Consider the following 19,158-nt stretch of genomic DNA (forward strand, 5'->3'; position numbering starts at 1 on the left):
CTTGTGCATCTGGCTAACGTGGGACCTGGGGAACCGAGCCTCGAACCGGGGTCCTTAGGCTTCACAGGCAAGCGCTTAGCCGCTAAGCCATCTCTCCAGCCAGACCTTGAACTGTTTTTATCCAAAATTTGCTACTCCGGCTTGTTGTGCCTCAAAGCTGACACTGGTGACTGCCCTTCGGGAACTCTTGGCTGAGGTGGCGTGAATAAAGTTCAGCTGTGCTCTGGTGGACGTTCAGCAACACAGCCGTCCATGTCAGCTCATCATAAATGAGAAACTTAAAGGATGTAAAGGGAGCCAGGCGTGGTGGCGCACGCCTTTAATCCCAGCACTCGGGAGGCAGAGGTAGGAGGATCAACATGAGTTCGAGGCCACGCTGAGACTCCATAGTGAATTCCAGGTCAGCCTGGGCTAGAGTGAGACCCTACCTCAAAAAACCAAATAAATAAATAAATTTTTCCTTTTAAGAAAAGGATGTAAAGGGGCTGGAGAGATGGGTCAGAGGTTAAGGTGCTTGCCTGCCCAGGGGTTCAACTTCCCAGTACCTGTGTAATACAGATCCACAAGGTGGCACATGGGTCTGGAGTTCCTTGGCAGTGGCTAGAGGCCCTGGTGCATCCATTCTCTCCCTGTCTCTAATAAATATTTTTTAAATATGTCATAAATGATGCAAAGTTCCACACTTCTAGCATCAGATGGCAGATCAGAGGAGAGTCAGGCGAACAAAGAACAGACTCTTGTTTCAAAGAGAGAAAGAGTGGAAGTCACAGAGGGGGAATACACCAGCTGAAAAGTACAGGTAAGGAATGGGCAGCACACAGCTCCAACCATTGGCCAGGCGAGGGGCCCAGAAGCCTCATCCCAAAGGTGAGCCAAGTGGCCCTGACCACAGGACAAGCCTACAGGTCTTACAAGCATAGATCCATAGGGGTTGTGGTGAGGCAGTGACTCCTGCATGATGGCTCAGTAGCCAAAAAAGCACATTTGTCACGGGGCCAGGGGAGGGAATGGAGAAGGAGAGAGATGGAAGGAAGAATGGGATGGAAGCCTGTCTAAAAATTAAAAAATTAAAAAATTGAAATTGATATGAATGAGCCATATGGAAACCTACTTATTCTCGAGCTGATAATATATATCTGTTTAAAAAGAGAGAGTTTGTACATTGAGATTCCATCTCACTCCTGTCAGATTGGCCACCATCATGAAAACAAATGATCATAAATGTTGGCGGGGATGTGGAAAAAGAGGAACCCTTCTACACTGCTGGTGGGAATGCAATCTGGTCCAGCCATTGTGGAAATCAGTGTGGAGGTTCCTAAAACAGCTAAAGATTGATCTACCCAGCTGACCCAGCTATAGCACTCCTAGGCATATATCTGAAGGACTCATCTCATTTCCTTAGAAGTACGTGCTCAACCATGTTTATTGCTGCTCAATTTATAATAGCTGGGAAATGGAACCAGCCTAGATGTCCCTCAACTGATGAGTGGATAATAACATGTGGCACATTTATAAAATGGAGTTCTACTCAGTGGTAAAGAAAAATGAAGTTATGAAATTTGTAGAAAAATGGATGGACCTGGAAAGGATTATACTAAGTGAGGTAACCCAGGCCCAGAAAGCCAAGTGCCACATGTTCTCTCTCATATGTGGATCCTAGCTACAGATGATTGGTCTTCTGCGTGAGAAGGAAAATACTTAGTAGCAGAGGCCAGTAAGTTAAAAAGGAGATATAAAGGGAAGAGAAAGGAAGGGAGGAGGGTACTTAATAGGTTGGTATTGTATATATTTAAGTACAATAATTGAGATGGGGAGGTAATATGATGGAGAATGGAATTTCAAAGGGGAAAGTGTCGGGGGCGGGGAGGGAGGGAATTACCATGGGATATTTTTTTATAATCATGGAAAATGTTAATAAAAATTAAAAAATTTTAAAAAATACAAAAAAAAAAAAAAAGAGAGAGAGAGAGTTTGGGGCTGGAGAGATGGCTTAGCGGTTAAGGCATTTGCCTGCAAAGCCAAAGGACCCAGGTTCGATTCCTTGTCCTTGTCTGGAGTTTGTTTGCAGTGGCTAGAGGCCCTAATGTTTTTGCAAATACATAAATACATAAAATGAAACAAAATAAAAAAGGAAATTCTATCATATATGACAACATGGGTGAAACAGGTAGATACTATGTTAAGGGAAATAAGCTGGATAAAGAAAAACAAACACTACATTGTCTTCCTTACAGGTGGAGTCTGAGAAGGACTCATGAAAACAGAGTAGAAAGTGATCACTGTGGGTCAGGTGGTGGGGAAAGGGTGCATGTTGATGAGATGGTACAAACTTTCACTTCATGTACACCACAGGGAACACGGTGAGCAATTGACTTTTTACTTGCAGTCAGTCAAGAGAGAAGAGACCAGCTATGCTTGCTACATGTGCTATGTGAAGTGGTGGACATGTCATTTCACTTTCTCACCGTCATCATTTCACAGTGTGCATAGGTACCAATCATGCTAGCCTAAGTATGGTGGTATGTACCTGCAATCCCACCTAATAGGGAGGCCAAGGCAGGAGGATCACAAGTTAAAGGTTAGCTTGGGCAACTTGGAAACGCCTGTCTCAAAATTAAAGAATTAGGGCTGGAGAGATGGCTTAGCCACCAAGGCACTTGCCTTCAAAGCCAAAGGACCCATATAAGCCAAATGCAGAAGATGACACATGCATCTGGAGTTTGTTTGCAGTGTCTAGAGGCCCTGGCACGCCCATTCTCTCTCTTAAGTAAATAAAAGCAAAATATATTTTTATTTAAAATATTTTTTACTTTATTTTTATTTATTTATTTGAGAGTAATAGACAGAGAGAGAAAGAGGTAGATAGAGAGAGAATGGGTGTGCCAGGTCCTCCAGCCACTGCAAAAGAACACCAGATACATGGGCCCCCTTGCGCATCTGGCTAACATGGGTCCTGGGGAATCAAACTGAGGTCCTTTGCCTTTGTAGGCAAACACCTTAGCCACAAGCCATCCCCCCAGCCCTAAAATATACACATATATTTTAACAGGAAATATTTATTTTAATTTATTTATTACAGTCAGAGAGAGAGAGAGAGAGAGAGAGAGAGAGAGAATGGGTGCTCCAGGGCCTCTAGCCACTGCAAACAAACTCCAGATGCATGCTCCACTATGTGCATCTGGCTTACGTGGGACCTGGAGAATCAAACCTGGGTCCTTAGGGTTCACAGGTATGCATCTTAAATGCTAAGCCATGTCTCCAGCCCTCTAAAATAAATATATTTTTTGGCTTTTCAAGATAGAATCTCACTGTAGCTCAGGCTGACTTGGAATTCACTCTGTAGTCCCAGGCTGGCCTCGAACTCACAGCGATCCTCCTACCTCTGCCTCCTGAGTGCTGGGATTAAAGGTGTGCGCCACCATGCCCAGCTCTAAAATATATTTTTAAAAAATAAAAAATAAAACAATTGGAGACAGGCATGGTGGTGCATGTCTTTAATCCCAGCATTCAGGAGGCAGAAATAGGAGGATCACCATAAGTTCGAGGCCACCCTGAGACTAGATAGTGAATTCTAGGTCAGTCTGGACTAGAGTGAAACCCTACCTTGAAAAACCAACTAAATAAACAAACAGTTGGGAATGTAGCTTAATGGTAAAGCACTTGCCCAGCATGGTTGAGAGTCTATGTGGAATTTCCAATACCGCAAAATTCAAACAAACTACCACCACCAAAACTAGGTATATAAAATGTAAAAATCTGGAAGATAATAGAAACAAAAATAAGACTAATTTATTAAGCTTATGAATGCATTTAAAAATATTCCAAGCAGGGCCAGGCATGGTGGTACACACCTTTAATCCCAGCACTCAGGAGGATCGCAGAGAGTTCGAGGCCTCTCTGAAACTACATAGTGACTTCCAGGTCAGCCTGGGATAGAATGAAACCCTACCTTGAAAAACCAAACAAATACAAAATTGTTCCAAGCAATTTAGTTAAATTATAACTGGTCCTAATCATTTCAGTGAACACAGTCTGTTCTCTTGAGGAAAGACTGTAATCAAACTTCCCTTCAATCGAACAGTATGATTTGCAAAAACCAACTAGGATTTTATATAAATAATTTAAACTAATTATATATTGGCTATAATAGTATTGTAACAATATAATAATTTTATTATGATAATTTAAAATATCTAAAATTCAGCCATAGTAGTCTTTTGTTGATAAAGGGCTAGTTTGGTGTTCATACAAATTCATACATTCACCTAAGAGTGTGTATACACACACACACACACACACACACATATATTATATTTTGGTTTTACGAGGTAGGGTCTGACTCTAGCCCAGGCTGACCTGGAATTCACTATGGAGTCTCAGGGTGGCCTCGATCTCACGGTGATCCTCCTACCTCTGCCTCCCGAGGGCTGGAATTAAAGGCATGCGCCGCCACGCCCGGCAGAGCTTTTATATTTTCAACAACACATATTTTCTATAAGTTCAGATCTCTCAAAAGCTAAAAATAGCTAGGCATGGTGGCACACGCCTTTGATCCCAGCACTCAGGAGGCAGAGGTAGGAGGATTGCCGTGAGTTCGAGGCCACCCTGAGACTACACAAAGAATTCCAGGTCAGCCTTGGCTAGAGCGAGACCCTACGTCAAAAAACCAAAAGATATAAATAAAAAACAGGGAAAACTTCATAAAGCAGAGCAGTGTCATACCTCCCCAGGTGCTGACATGGATTTTCTTCCACCACATGTACAGGAAAAGAAGAGCACACAGGAAGAACTGTGAGGTGGTGTTGGCCCAGGCTGACCCCCTGGAGGAGAAAAACCCACCATTAGCTGAGTATGTCCTAAATACAAACCAACAGACTGGGCTGCCCATGATTACCGAGCTTTTGCACTATGGTAGGAACCAGTTGACTATCTTCCTTTAATGTTTAAACTCTGAATCCATGTATTAAAAAAAACAAACAAACACCTATTTAGGGGCTGGAAAGATGGCTTAATGGTTAAGGTGCTTGCTTGCAAAGTCAAAGGACCCAGGTTTGATTCCTCAGAACCCGTGGAAGCCAGATGCACAAGGCAGAGCATGAGTCTGGAATTTGTTTGCAGTGGCTGGAGGCCCTGACTCACCCATTCTCTCTCTCTCTAAAATAATAACAACAATAATAATATAAACCTATTTTGTTTCCATTGAAATTGAACTTTTGTGGCAGGAGATAATGCCACTTTTCATCAAAGCGAAGGCCAGAGATATAAATTAAAGCTTTGCTGTCATTCTTTATTCAATCAACGCTAAGCAACCCATTAATGAAACTGTTATTTATTTTATTTTTTGAGGTAGGTCGCACTCTAGCCCAGACTGACCTGGAATTCACTCTGTACACTCAGGGTGGCCTTGAACTCACTGTGATCCTCCTACCTCTGCCTCCTGAGTGCTGGGATTAAAGGTGTGCGCCACCACGCCTGGCTCTTTTAGCGATTTTTTCCCTCTTTGTTTCTTTCTTTCAGCAGTTGGCTTTTTTATGTGGGTTCTAGGAATTGAACTCAGGTCCTCTTATAAGGCAAGCACTTTACTGACTGAGCAATCTTCCCAGCTCCAACTAATTAATTCTCAGACATTAACTCCTAGAAGAGGATGTACAACTGATATTATATATTCAAATATCACTGTAGGTCCTAGTAGTTTTATCTCCCAGAATTACAATAAATTTTTTAAAATTTTTATTAGCATTTTCCATGATTGTAAAAAAATATCCCATGTTAATTCCCTCCCCCCCACACTTTCTCCTTTGAAAAATAAATTTGTTTTGTGTTCGAATATAACATTGTGACATCTTCAATGACTGTCAACTTTCCACCACAGATAAAATGACCATAATTCTGGTGCTGGCACACTAAGCCACACTCAGCCAGCTCATCTGCTTTTTCATTTCACTCTCCTGTGACCTTCACATTTTTTTAAAAAAATTGTTTGTTTATTTTTATTTATTTATTTGAGAGCAACAGACAGAGAGAGAGAGAGGCAGGTAGAGAGAGAGAATGAGCGCACCAGGGCCCTGCAGATGAACTCCAGACGCGTGCGGCCCCTTGTGCATCTGGCTAACGTGGAGCCTCAAACGGGGGTTCTTAGGCTTCACAGGCAAGCACTTAACCGCTAAGCCATCTCTCCAACCCGATCTCCACTTTTTATCATTTAATAATCTATTCCTGTATTTTCTCCTCCTCTTATCCTGCCCTAAACTGTCCTGGAAATATTTCATTAGGAAAAGACTAAAAGAGTCTCTGGGCTGGAGATGGTTTAGAGGTTAAGTGTTTGCCTGTGAAGCCTAAAGACCACAGTTCAAGGTTCCATTCCCCAGTACCCAGGTTAGCCAGATGCACAAGTTGGCTCATACATCTGGAGTTCGTTTACAGTGGCTGGAAGCCCTTGTGTGTCCATTCTCTCCTTCTGTCTATCTGCTTCCTTCTGTCTCTCAAATAAATAAATCAATTAAATGGTTTAAAAAATATTTTTTAAAAAGAGTCTCTAACGCGCCTTTCACAAGCGACCACTGAGATGTCTGGTCAAACACTGGTCCTCCCCATCCTCCCCACTTTGCCCTCTGAGCTCCAACCGTGTGCTGGTCGACATCTCAGTGACGCTTGGTCTTGGTCATCATCTTGGACAAACTAAGAGAGGGCTCCAGAGGTGGAGTCCATCTCTGTTGTCTGTGGGTGTTTCCAGAGATGGAAATGGGCTTCATCGGCTGGGAGAAAAGGCCCTCCTCTCTGACTGTGGACTTGGCGTGGATGGAGAGAAGTCAGAGGCAGGAGGAAGGCAGCGAGCCTGTGCGCGATGTCTCTTCTGAGGCTGCCGCTGCCTGATTGACGGTGGACCCCAGCACCTTCAGCTCTCAGTGGGGACACACCAGAACCTCTCCAGGGAACTTTCCGGTCTTCAGCACCACCTTGGGACTGCTGAGGCATCCAGCGGCTTCTACTGATCAGCTACCCCGTTTTCTGCCTCTTCAACACGCAGAAGGCCATTTTCACAGTGCCCAGCCTCTATCGTCAGTCAGTCCAATAACTCCACTTTGACAATGTGTGTGGATGAATATGTATACATATCCATACATTCATATTGCTTATGTGTATACATAGACGTGTGTTATTTTCTATTTGTTATGTTCCTCCTGAGAACCCTAAAAAAATATAGCCTCCTTCAGCTTTGTGATTCAAGGATGTTACAGGAACCAGGGTTTCGTGCGTGCTGTTCTACCACTGAGCTGCACTGCAGCCCACGTGACCCTTCAACGCTGGCTGGCACGATCCATCACCAGCCAGTGCCCACATGAACGTGTGCATGCAAGCCCACCCGCACTATCTGAAATGAGCCTCGTGAAAAGGACCTGACAGCAAGGCCTGGAGAGATGGCTTAGCACATGCCTACGAAGCCTAAGGAGCCAGGTTCAATTCTCCATGTCCCACGTAAGCCAGATGCACATGGTGGCGCATGCATCTGGAGTTCTTTTGCAGTGGCTGGAGGCCCTGGTGTGCCCATTCTTACTCACTCTCTCTCTCTTTCTCTCTGTCTCTAATAAATAAATAAAAGTAAATCTTTAAAAAAGTACCTGACAGCAGTTGATGCATTTCATATTTTCTAGACCATTGCACTCTCTTCTGTTTCATAACAGATTCTGTTGTTTGTTTGTTTTTTTAAGTGCCAGTAACAGGGTTGGAGAGATTGCTTAGTGGTTAAGCGCTTGCCTGTGAAGCCTAAGGACCCCCGTTTGAGGCTCGATTCCCCAGGACCCACGTTAGCCAGATGCACAATGGGGTGCACGCATATGGAGTTCATTTGCAGTGGCTGAAGGCCCTGGCGCGACCATTCTCTCTCTCTCTATCTGCGTCTTTCTCTCTCTGTCACTCTCAAATAAATAAATAAATAAAAATGAATAAAATATTTTAAAGTGGCAGTAAGGATCCACTAATTTTTTCTTGACAAAAGGACAGATCCTTGAAGCACCCCTAAGTTATTCGGGCTCAGTCTATACGTGCTGACATGACCACTTTCCAGCCACGAACATGGAGGCTGGCTCTGGGCAGAGGTGTCCTCTGCTGAGGGTGTGGAGCAGCAGGACATCGTCTGAGGGAAGCCCACACTTCTGCCTGTCTTCATGGGACCCCCCATTTCAAACTTTTGTTGTTGTTGTTTGGAGGTAGGGTCTTACTGTAGCTCAGGCTGACCTGGAATTCACTATGGAGTCTCATGGTGGCCTTGAACTCATGGCGAACCTCCTACCTCTGCCTCCTGAGTGCCAGGATTAAAGGCGTACGCCACCACGCCCACCATCCCAAGCTTTATAAGATAGAATTTGGCTCAGTCACAATTGAGAGTCCCTGAGAGAATCTGTAGGTATTTGCCTGGACAACCCACCTCAGATTCCAGACAGCTTGCTCTGTGGGGTCAACTCCACTTCAACCACGGATTCCAGTTTACACCTTGCTTCCCCCCAAAACTCATCCCTGCCTCTCCAGCTAACCTCCTCCCACCTCTCCCACCAACCTGAGCTGGCTGCTTCCCCTGTGGGCTCCCACAGAGGCCAGCTCTTACCTGTTTTGCGGGGCACAGGCTGCTAAGTACCTGCTTACCTATCCACGTTGTCTCTACGACTGCTTTGCCCTGTGTCCCCAGCCCCCAGGGTAAGAACAGCCAGCACAGAGCACAGTCTTTGTTAAATGAATGCATTGGTCATGACTTACACCACTCCAAGGTCCAGGGCATACAGTAAGAGGGCATTCATGCCCACGTTGATGACATTTGCTGCGATCCCAGTAATAACTTGGGGCATAATGATGCCCTAAAATTTCAAAGAAAATAGGAAAACATTAGCACCTTTAAAAGCTAGTTAATGTGCACAACACCCAGCTAAGTAATGCCTGGTTCATAACAAGTGTAAAGAAAACATTTAGCCTATTCATTTTTATTTATTTGAGAGCGAGAAAGAGGCAGAGAGACAGAGAGATAGAACGGGCATGCCAGGGCCTTCAGCCGCTGCAAGTGTGCCTCCTTGCGCACATGTATGACATTATGCGCGTGTGTCACTGTGTGTCTGGCTTACGTGGGACCTGGGGATTTGAACATGAGTTCTTAGGCTTCGCAGTCAAGCGTCTTAACTGTTAAGCCACCTCTCCAGCTCTAGCCTATTTTCATGATAGCAGCTACTCACTTCTTTTGCTTATGTCATCTACTGCACTTCACTAGTGTTTAAATAAATGGTTTTAGGTGAAATTTTTTCTTTCCTCAACATTCAGAGTTGACTCCAACAGCAGAGCAGCTTCTAGGCTTTGGGGACAAGGACCGTATGTTTAAAAGCCATCAAGCCACTTGCCTATAGATAGCCTGGGAGGGGACATGGACACAGCCTCCACCCACCAACTTCTTGGACCTCTTAACCTTCTCCTTGAACGTCACCCTGCATCTGGTGCAGGAGTACACAGTTGGTCATTTACACTTCCAAGCGTGACTGTAGCAACTTAGGCACCAGTTATCTGCATCAGAAACAGAGGACCAGACCCCAGGCCAAATGCCAAGGCAGCAGCTAGTCCTAAGAAGAGGTGTGAGGGCTGAAGAGAGAAATGAGGAAGACCAAGAGAAATCAGACAGATCAGAGCAGATTCCAGCTCCCACACAACTACAGACGCAGACCTGCAAAGCTACAGGAATGAAGGACTCTTACAGAAACTTCCTTGACAAGATTTACTACACATTTCCAGTAGTAGTATGGAATAAGGATACCTGACTTTGTAAATATCTTGTCTGCAGCTGGAATAGGAATGCTGCCTATAAGATGAAGCAGAAAAACAAGTGTTGGTTTTTGGTTCTGGGGTTCTGCTTTGTTTTGATTTAGCAGGGCTGTGAAACAAACCCAAGGTCTCGCACATGCAGGGGAGCCCCCCCATAAGCTTAAATTCAGGTGTCCCCCATAAACTTAAGTGTTCTGAATGCTAGGGTCCCAGCCGATGGAGATTTGGGAATTAACGCCTCCTGGAGGCAGTGTATTGTTGGGGGTGAGCTTATGGGTGTTATAGCCAGCTTCCCCTTGCCACTGTTCGGCACACTCTCCTGTTACTGTTGTCCACCATATGTTGGCCAGGGGGTGATGTCCACCCTCTGCTCATGCCATCATTTTCCTTGCCATCATGGAGCTCTCCCCCTCCCTGCCCAGCTTGTAAGCCAAAATAAACCCTTTTATTTTTCCCCAAGGCTTCACTTGTTTGGGCAGTTTTTACCAGCAATGTGAATCTAACTGCAACATCAACCCTAAACTGATGTGTGTGTGTGTGTTGTTCATTTGGAGTAAGATATTAGGATCTAGTTATAGTCTTTCTGTCTTGTTTTCTTTTTCGAGGTAGGGTCTCGTTCTAGCACAGGCTGACCTGAAATTCACTGTGTATTCTCAGGCTGGCCTCAAACTCAAGGCAATGATCCTACCTCTGCCTCCCGAGTGTTGGGATTAAAGGTGCGCACCACCACACCCGGCAAAGTTTTATTCTTTCTACATGTCTATATCCAGTTTTCTCAGCACCATTTGTAGAAGAGGTCTTGCTTCAAGAGAGAGGGAGAGAGAGAGAGAGAGAGAGAGAGAGACAGAGAGAGAGAGAGGGAGAGTTTACACCTATGGCAAAGAATAAGCGGCTGAGCTGGGCATGGTGGCGCACGACCTTAATCCCAACACTCGGGAGGCAGAGGTAGGAGGATTGCCATGAGTTCGAGGCAACCCTGAGACTCCGTAGTGAATTCCATGTCAGCCTGGGCTAGAGCGAAACCCTACCTTGAAAAACAAACAACAACAAAAAAAGATTATGTGACTGTAGCTATGTAGGTTGATTTCTAAGTGAGCTCTCTACTCTATTTCACGGGTCTATCCTGTTGTTTTATGTTTGTTTTTGTTTTTTTCAAGGTAGGGTCTCACTCTAACCCAGGCTGACATGAAATTCACTATGTAGTCTCCCAGTGGCCTCAAACTCATGGCGATCCTCCTACCTTTGCCTCCCGAGTGCTAGGATTAAAGGCATGCGCCACAATGTCTGGCCTGTTCTTTTTGTTTTGTTTTGGTTTTGGTTTTTCAAGGTAGGGTCAAGGAATCAAGAGAGGGTGTTAACAGTGAAGATATTCAACAGTGGACAATGCAAGCCTTATAATTGGCCAGCCAGGCCAAATGACCCAATGGGTGCAATAGTGGCACGTCTGTATGGGAGAAACCAACTGCCCTCTAATTGGACTGGAGGCCCGCTCCATGGGAAAGAATATATCCTTGATACTGAAAACTTAAAATAGGGGTAGTCATGAACCCTAGGGGTGTAATGTCTGCTGTTGTCTGGCTAAATGTATATACTATGCTTATCAAACTGCCCAGTAGCACTTCTGTTAATGTTCATACCCTTATATTAATGCTACTCTCACTTTTGGTAGAGAATCTTCTCTTTTCAGATGGCAGTGATCTTGGGATGACTCAGAAGGTATCATGGTAATGGAAAGAAATATCCACAGTGCTCAGTACTTCAATATCTCTATCACACCTTCCAAGGCTCAGGGTCTAATGCCGAAGAGGTGGCAGAAAGAATGTAAGAGCCAAAGGAAGGGTAGGACTCCATACAACATGCTCCCTCCAGACACAAAATGGCCTGGATATCCATGGCCTCACAGTGCCTGACACTACCTACACAAGACCATCATAAGAGGAGGAAAAGATCATGACATCAAAAGTAAAAGACAGACTGATTGAGATGGGGAGGGGGTCTGATGGAGAGAGGAGTTTCAAAGGGGAAGTGGGGGGAGGGAGGGTATTGCCATGGGGTATTTTTTATAATCATGGAAGTTGTTAATAAAAATAAATAAACAAAAAATAAAAGAGAGGGTGGTAAGAGAGGAGATGGGGTAACATTAAAGTACATGTACACACATACACACACACACACACACACACACACACACACACACACACACATATAATGTATCAATGGAAACCATTAATTAATATAATTGTTACATTTTATGAAGATACACTACTGTACAATAGTGGCAAGTCTGTTCTGGGGTAACTGACTTCTTTCTGCTTGGATTTTAGGCCCACTCCAGGCCTGGGGATGCAGCTCAGTGACAGAGACCTTGCCTAGCATGTGCAGGGTCCTGGGTTCAATTTTAAGTACCTAAAAACAATGAGAATAGACCAAAAAGAAGAGACCCATCCCACAGGAGGGAGTCCACATCCAGCACTATAAACCCAGTCAAAATCCTATAATTGCGGGAAGTCACAGACCCTTGTGGAGAAGCCACTGGTATTGTTTTGCTAAATGGACATGATGTGCCTATTAAATTGCTTTCTATTTTTAAAATATTTATTTATTAGAGAGAGAGAGAAGCAGAAGAGAGAGGGAATGGGTGTGCCAGGGCCTCAAGCTGCTGCAAACAAACTCCAGATGCATGCACCACCTTGTGCATCTGGCTTATGGGGGTCCTGGGGAATCGAACCTAGGTCTTTTGGCTTTGAAGGCAAGGGCCTTAACTGCTAAGCCATCTCCCCGGACCTCAAATTGCTTTTTTTAAAATTTATTTATTTATTTATTTTATTTTTTTAAATTTTTATTAACATTTTTCATGATTATAAAATATATCCCATGGTAATTCCCTCCCTCCCCACCCCCACACTTTCCCGTTTGAAATTCCATTCTCCATCATATTACCTCCCCATTACAATCATTGTAATTACATATATACAATATCAACCTATTAAGTATCCTCCTCCCTTCCTTTCTCCACCCTTTATGTCTCCTTTTCAACTTACTGGCCTCTGCTACTAAGTATTTTCATTCTCACGCAGAAGCCCAGTCATCTGTAGCTAGGATCCACATATGAGAGAGAACATGTGACACTTGGCTTTCTGGGCCTGGGTTACCTGACTTAGTATAATACTTTCCAGGTCCATCCATTTTTCTGCAAATTTCATAACTTCATTTTTCCTTACCGCTGAGTAGAACTCCATTGTATAAATGTACCACATCTTCATTATCCACTCATCTGTTGAGGGACATCTAGGCTGGTTCCATTTCCCAGCTATTATAAATTGAGCAGCAATAAACATGGTTGAGCATGTACTTCTAAGGAAATGAGATGAGTCCTTTGGATATATGCCTAGGAGCGCTATAGCTGGGTCATATGGTAAATCAATCTCTAGCTGTTTTAGGAACCTCCACACTGTTTTCCACAATGGCTGGACCAGATTGCATTCCCACCAGCAGTGAAGAAGGGTTCCTTTTTTTCCACATCCCCGCCAACATTTATGATCATTTGTTTTCATGATGGTGGCCAATCTGACAGGAGTGAGATGGAATCTCAATGTAGTTTTAATCTGCATTTCCCTGATGACTAGTGACGTAGAACATTTTTTTAGATGCTTATATGCCATTCGTATTTCTTCCTTTGAGAACTCTCTATTTAGCTCCATAGCCCATTTTTTGATTGGCTTGTTTGATTCCTTATTATTTAACTTTTTGAGTTCTTTGTATATCCTAGATATTAATCCTCCATCAGATATATAGCTGGCGAAGATTTTTTCCCATTCTGTAGGTTGCCTCTTTGCTTTTTTCACTGTGTCCTTTGCGGTGCAAAATCTTTGTAATTTCATTAGGTCCCAGTGGTTAATCTGTGGTTTTATTGCCTGAGCAATTGGGGTTGTATTCAGAAAGTCTTTGCCAAGACCAATATGTTGAAGGGTTTCCCCTACTTTTTCCTCTAGCAGTTTCAAAGTTTCAGGTCTGATGTTAAGGTCTTTAATCCATTTGGACTTAATTCTTGTGCATGGCGAGAGAGAAGAATCTATTTTCATCCTTCTGCAGATATTTATCCAGTTTTCAAAACACCATTTGCTGAAGAGGCTGTCTCTTCTCCAATGAGAATTTTTGGCATTTTTATCGAATATCAGGTGGCTATAGCTACTTGGGCTTACAACTGGGTCCTCTATTCTGTTCCACTGATCTACATGTCTGTTTTTGTGCCAGTACCATGCTGTTTTTGTTACTATGGCTCTGTAGTATAGGTTAAAATCAGGTATGGTGATACCACCAGCCTCTTTTTTGTTGCTCAGTATTATTTTAGATATTCGAGGTTTTTTGTGATTCCAGATGAATTTTTGGATTGTTTTTTCTATTTCCATGAAGAAAGCCTTTGGAATTTTGATAGGGATTGCATTAAATGTGTAGATTGCTTTAGGTAAGATTGCCATTTTCACAATATTGATTCTTCCAATCCAGGAACAAGGGATGTTTCTCCACTTTCTAGTGTCTTCTGCAATTTCTCGCTTGAGTGTTTTAAAGTTCTCATTGTATAGATTCTTTACTTCCTTGGTTAGGTTTATTCCAAGGTACTTTATTTTTTTTGATGCAATTTTGAATGGGAGTGATTCTCTGATTTCATCCTCTGTGTGTTTGTTGTTAGCATATATGAAGGCTACTGATTTCTGTGTATTTATTTTGTATCCTGCTACATTGCTGTAGGTTTTGATCAGCTCTAACAGCTTGCTAGTAGAGTCTCTAGGGTCCTTTATGTATAGAATCATGTCATCTGCAAATAATGATAACTTGATTTCTTCCTTTCCAATTTGTATCCCTTTTATGTGTGTCTCTTGCTTTATTGCTATGGCTAAGACTTCCAAAACTATATTAAATAGAAGTGGGGACAGTGGACACCCTTGTCTTGTTCCTGATTTTAGTGGAAAAGCTTCCAGTTTTTCCCCATTTAGTAATATGTTGGCTGTAGGCTTGTCATAAATAGCCTTTATTATATTGAGATATGTTCCTTCTATTCCCAGTCTCTGTAGGACTTTTATCATGAAGGGATGTTGGATTTTGTCAAATGCTTTCTCTGCATCTAATGAGATGATCATGTGATTTTTGTCCTTCAACCCGTTTATGTAATGTATTACATTTATAGATTTGCGTATGTTGAACCATCCCTGCATCTCTGGGATAAAGCCTACTTGGTCAGGGTGAATGATCTTTTTGATATACTCTTGTATTCTGTTTGCCAATATTTTGTTGAGAATTTTTGCATCTATGTTCATGAGGGAGATTGGTCTGTAATTTTCTTTTTTTGTTCTATCTTTGCCTGGTTTTGGTATCAGGGTGATGCTGGCCTCATAGAAGGAGTTTGGTAGAATTCCTTCTTTTTCTATTTCCTGGAAAAGCTTAAGAAGCAATGGTGTTAGCTCTTCCTTAAAAGTCTGGTAAAATTCAGCAGTGAATCCATCCGGGCCTGGGCTTTTTTTAGTGGGGAGATTATTGATAACTGTTCGGATCTCCATGTTTGTTATAGGTCTATTTAAGTGATTAATCTCATTTTGATTTAATTTAGGTAGGTCATATAGATCAAGGAAATCATCCATTTCTTTCAGATTTTCATACTTTGTGGAGTATATGCTTTTGTAGTATGTCCCTATGATTTTTTGAATTTCTCTGGAATCTGTTGTGATGTTGCCTTGTTCATCTCTGATTTTATTAATTTGTGTCTCTTCTCTCTTTCTTTTGGTCAGATTTGCTAAGGGTTTATCAATCTTGTTTATCCTTTCAAAGAACCAACTCTTTGTTTCATTAATTCTTTGGATTGTTCTTTTTGTTTCTATTTCATTAATTTTTTGCCCTAATCTTTATTATTTCTTCCCGTCTACTAATTTTTGGTTTGCCTTGTTCTTCTTTTTCCAAGGCTTTAAGGCGAAGCATTAGGTCGTTTACTTGCGACCTTTCTAATTTCTTAATATAGGCACTTAAGGCTATAAATTTACCTCTTAGAACTGCCTTCATTGTGTCCCAGAGATTTTGGTATGTTGTGTTCTCATTATCATTTGACTCTATAAATTTTTTGATTTCCTTTTTGATTTCTTCATTGACCCACTCATCATTTAGTAGTGTATTGTTTAGTTTCCATGATTTTGTGTATGCTCTATAGCCTTTCTTGCTACTGATTTGTAGTTTAATTCCATTGTGGTCAGATAGAATGCAAGGAATTATTTCAATTTTCCTGAATTTGTTAAGATTTGCTTTATGTCCTAATATATGGTCTATTTTAGAGAATGTTCCATGTGCTGCTGAAAAGAATGTATATTCTGCAGCCTTTGGATGAAATGTCCTGTATATATCTGTTAGGTCCATTCCTTCTATGACCTCATTTAGTCCAGATGCCTCTCTGTTTATTCTTTCCCTGGATGACCTGTCAATTGATGAGAGTGGGGTGTTAAAGTCACCCACCACCACTGTGTTTGGTGTTATCTGTGACCTTAGTTCTAATAGTGTTTGTTTGACGAATTTGGGAGCCCCCATGTTAGGTGCATATATGTTTAGGATTGTAATGTCCTCCTGTTGGAGTGTGCCCTTAATCAATATAAAGTGACCTTCCTTATCTTTCTTGACTAACGTCGGACTAAAGTCTACCCTGTCTGATATTAGGATAGCAACCCCTGCTTGTTTTCTAGGCCCATTTGCTTGAAACACCATCTTCCAACCTTTCACCCTAAGATAGTGTCTATCCTTTGTAGAAAGGTGAGTTTCTTGGAGACAACAAATTGTAGGATCCTGCTTTTTAACCCAGTCTGCAAATCTATGTCTTTTCGTTGGGGCATTGAGACCGTTGATATTAAGAGATATTATTGAAAGGTGTGTATTTATGTTTGCCATTTTTGTGTGTGTGTGTGTGTGTGTTACTAGTTCTACCTGTGCTCTCTTCTGTTAACTGGTATTTGAGTATAGCTTGTTTTTTCTAGGTTCCTTATATGTGTGCTTTTCCTTTTGTTCAGCATGGAGGATTCTATCAAGTATTTTCTGTAGAGCTGGTTTTGTCTTCAAATACTCCTTTAACCTGCTTTTGTCATGGAATGTCTTTATTTCTCCATCTATTTGAATGGATAACTTTGCAGGATAAAGTAACCTTGGTTGACAGTTGTTATCTTTCAGAACTTGGAATATATCACTCCAAGCCCTTCTGGCTTTAAAAGTTTGTGTTGAATAATCTGCTGTAATCCTGATGGGCTTGCTTTTGTAGGTAACTTGATTTTTCTCTCTAACTGCTTTCAATAATTTTTCTTTGGCTTGTGTGTTTGGAAGTTTGATTATAATATGGCGAGGGGAGGTTCTTTCTGGGTTTTGTCTGGCTGGGGTTCTAAAGGCTTCCTGTATCTGTATTGGCACCTCTTTCCCAAATTGGGGGAAATTTTCCTCTATGATTTTGTTGAAGATGCCTACTATGCCTCTGGAGTGGAGTTCTTCTCCTTCTACTATGCCCTGAATTCTTATATTGGATCTTTTCATAGTGTCCTGAATATCTTGAAATTCCCACTCATACTTTTCTATAAGTTTGTCTTTCTCTTTGTTGGACTGCATTAGGTCTGCCACCTGGTCTTCTAGCTTAGATATTCTGTCCTCTCCCTCATCCATCCTACTGGTGAGATTTTCTACAGAGTTTTTTATTTCATTAACTGTGTTCTTCATTGCTAGTAATTCTGACTGGTTTTTCTTTATTATTTCTATTTCCCTATTTATGTCTTGTATTGCCTTCTTTATTTCATTAAATTGGTGTCCTGCCTCTTCTTTGATTCCTTTGATTTCCTCTTTGATTTCTTCCTTGATTGTTTTCATGTGTTCTTTGACCTCTTGGAACATATTTATAATTATTCTTTTTAACTCTTTCTCAGGCATTTCCTCTAACTCTTTCTCTCTGGAGGACTTTTCTGATGCATTAATACTTTTAGGTGGATTTATATCATCTTGCTTTTTAGTGTTTCTTGTGTTATAATGTATATATTTTTGCATCTTGGATTAAGTTTATGCTTGGATTTTCTAGCTAGCTGTGTATTCTTAGCTGTATCAATTGATTTGATGTAATATATTTTCAGGGTAGGACCTTAAGGTATTAGGTGCGGCTCTTAAGACTCTCAGAGTATCTACAAAGATGTTCTTAGGAGTTGAGATTCCCTGCTATAGGAGTATTCAAGCAGGCTGAGTGGAATAAAATACAGGTAGATTCTAAAATTTAACTAAACACTGTACACATTCAATCAAAAACAGCCCCGAGTATGTATGCAAGAGTAGTTATTATAATGACCAGATCTTCTATCAACAAAGAGGTTTAGATTTCTGGTCTGTTGAGGGATCCAAGTCAGCTTGTGACCAGTGAGACCCTTCCCTGGTGCAATCCCAGTTACCTTGGGTGATTTTGGTCTCAGTCAAGTTGCTGCCTGGGTCGTCGGGCTGCTGTTCTGATTTCTGGAGCTGGGCACTTGCTTTTCCTACGGGGCAAACTGAGCCGCTGCTGCTGCCTCCGCTGCTCCTATAGCTGCCACCACCGGAGCCACCACCACTGCTGAAGCTGCCGCCCGTGACCACCGCCGCTGCTCCCCCCGAAGCCGCTGCTGCGGGATCTGCCGCTGCTGCCGCTCCTGGGTCCGCTGCTGCTGGGGCCGCTGGTACCGGTGCTGGAGCCGCTGAAGTTGCTGCCGAACTCTGCTCCTGCTTGGGTCCCGCTGTCAGCCCAAGTTGGCGTGGCCGGGTCCCGGGCCGCTGCTGTGTTCGCTGGAGCTGGGCTCAGGCGGTGGGGGAGGGGAGGGAGCCGTGGCTTCTCTGGTTGTCTCGCTGCTCCATGTGTTCTACCTCGCGGTCTTCTCCTCCCCTGCTCGCTGCCGCTCTCCCCTCACGTTTCCCGAGTTGCGGAGAGCGCGGTGTGAGGGGAAAATCCCGCACCTGGCTTTTCCTGCGGCTCGAGCTGGTCTGGCGGTTTCCTGCTGCGCCGCGGCTGCGGCGTTTGGCCGAGCTGCCTGAGCCGCTGGAGCCGCTTATCCCGCCTGTGCGGGCTCTGGCTGCTCTATAACTCTTCTACTTTTCCGCTGCCGCCTCAATTTCCTATACACCTCACTTTTTAGTAAAAACGTGTATTTTGCTGAGTTTTTTTGGTCTTTTTCCCCCCTAGGCTGCTTTGGCGTGGTACCTACGCTGCCATCTTAACCGGAAGTCCTCAAATTGCCTTCTTAATAGCTATATTTTTGCCGATAGATTAATGCCGCCCTCAGCTTTGGTCCGAGGAGCGTTCATTCACGGTGGTAACTGCAGAGGCTCATAATTGGTGAA

At 42.9% G+C, this 19,158-nt stretch overlaps 1 protein-coding gene across 1 annotated transcript in view; it reads right to left on the reverse strand.

Moving 5' to 3' along the window:
- Window positions 1–19,158, reverse strand: part of LOC101608360 (multidrug and toxin extrusion protein 2-like) — a 47,422-nt gene that overhangs the window by 17,290 nt on the left and 10,974 nt on the right. The window contains exons 6-8 of the mRNA XM_045130583.1: window positions 9,788–9,832; window positions 8,752–8,849; window positions 4,723–4,820 (exon numbers count right to left, since the gene is read on the reverse strand). Coding sequence (XP_044986518.1) covers window positions 4,723–4,820; window positions 8,752–8,849; window positions 9,788–9,832 — 241 coding nt within the window. The remainder of the gene's footprint in view (window positions 1–4,722; window positions 4,821–8,751; window positions 8,850–9,787; window positions 9,833–19,158) is intronic.

Source organism: Jaculus jaculus, chromosome 12 (assembly GCF_020740685.1).
Source record: "Jaculus jaculus isolate mJacJac1 chromosome 12, mJacJac1.mat.Y.cur, whole genome shotgun sequence".
Classification (NCBI taxonomy): domain Eukaryota; kingdom Metazoa; phylum Chordata; class Mammalia; order Rodentia; family Dipodidae; genus Jaculus; species Jaculus jaculus.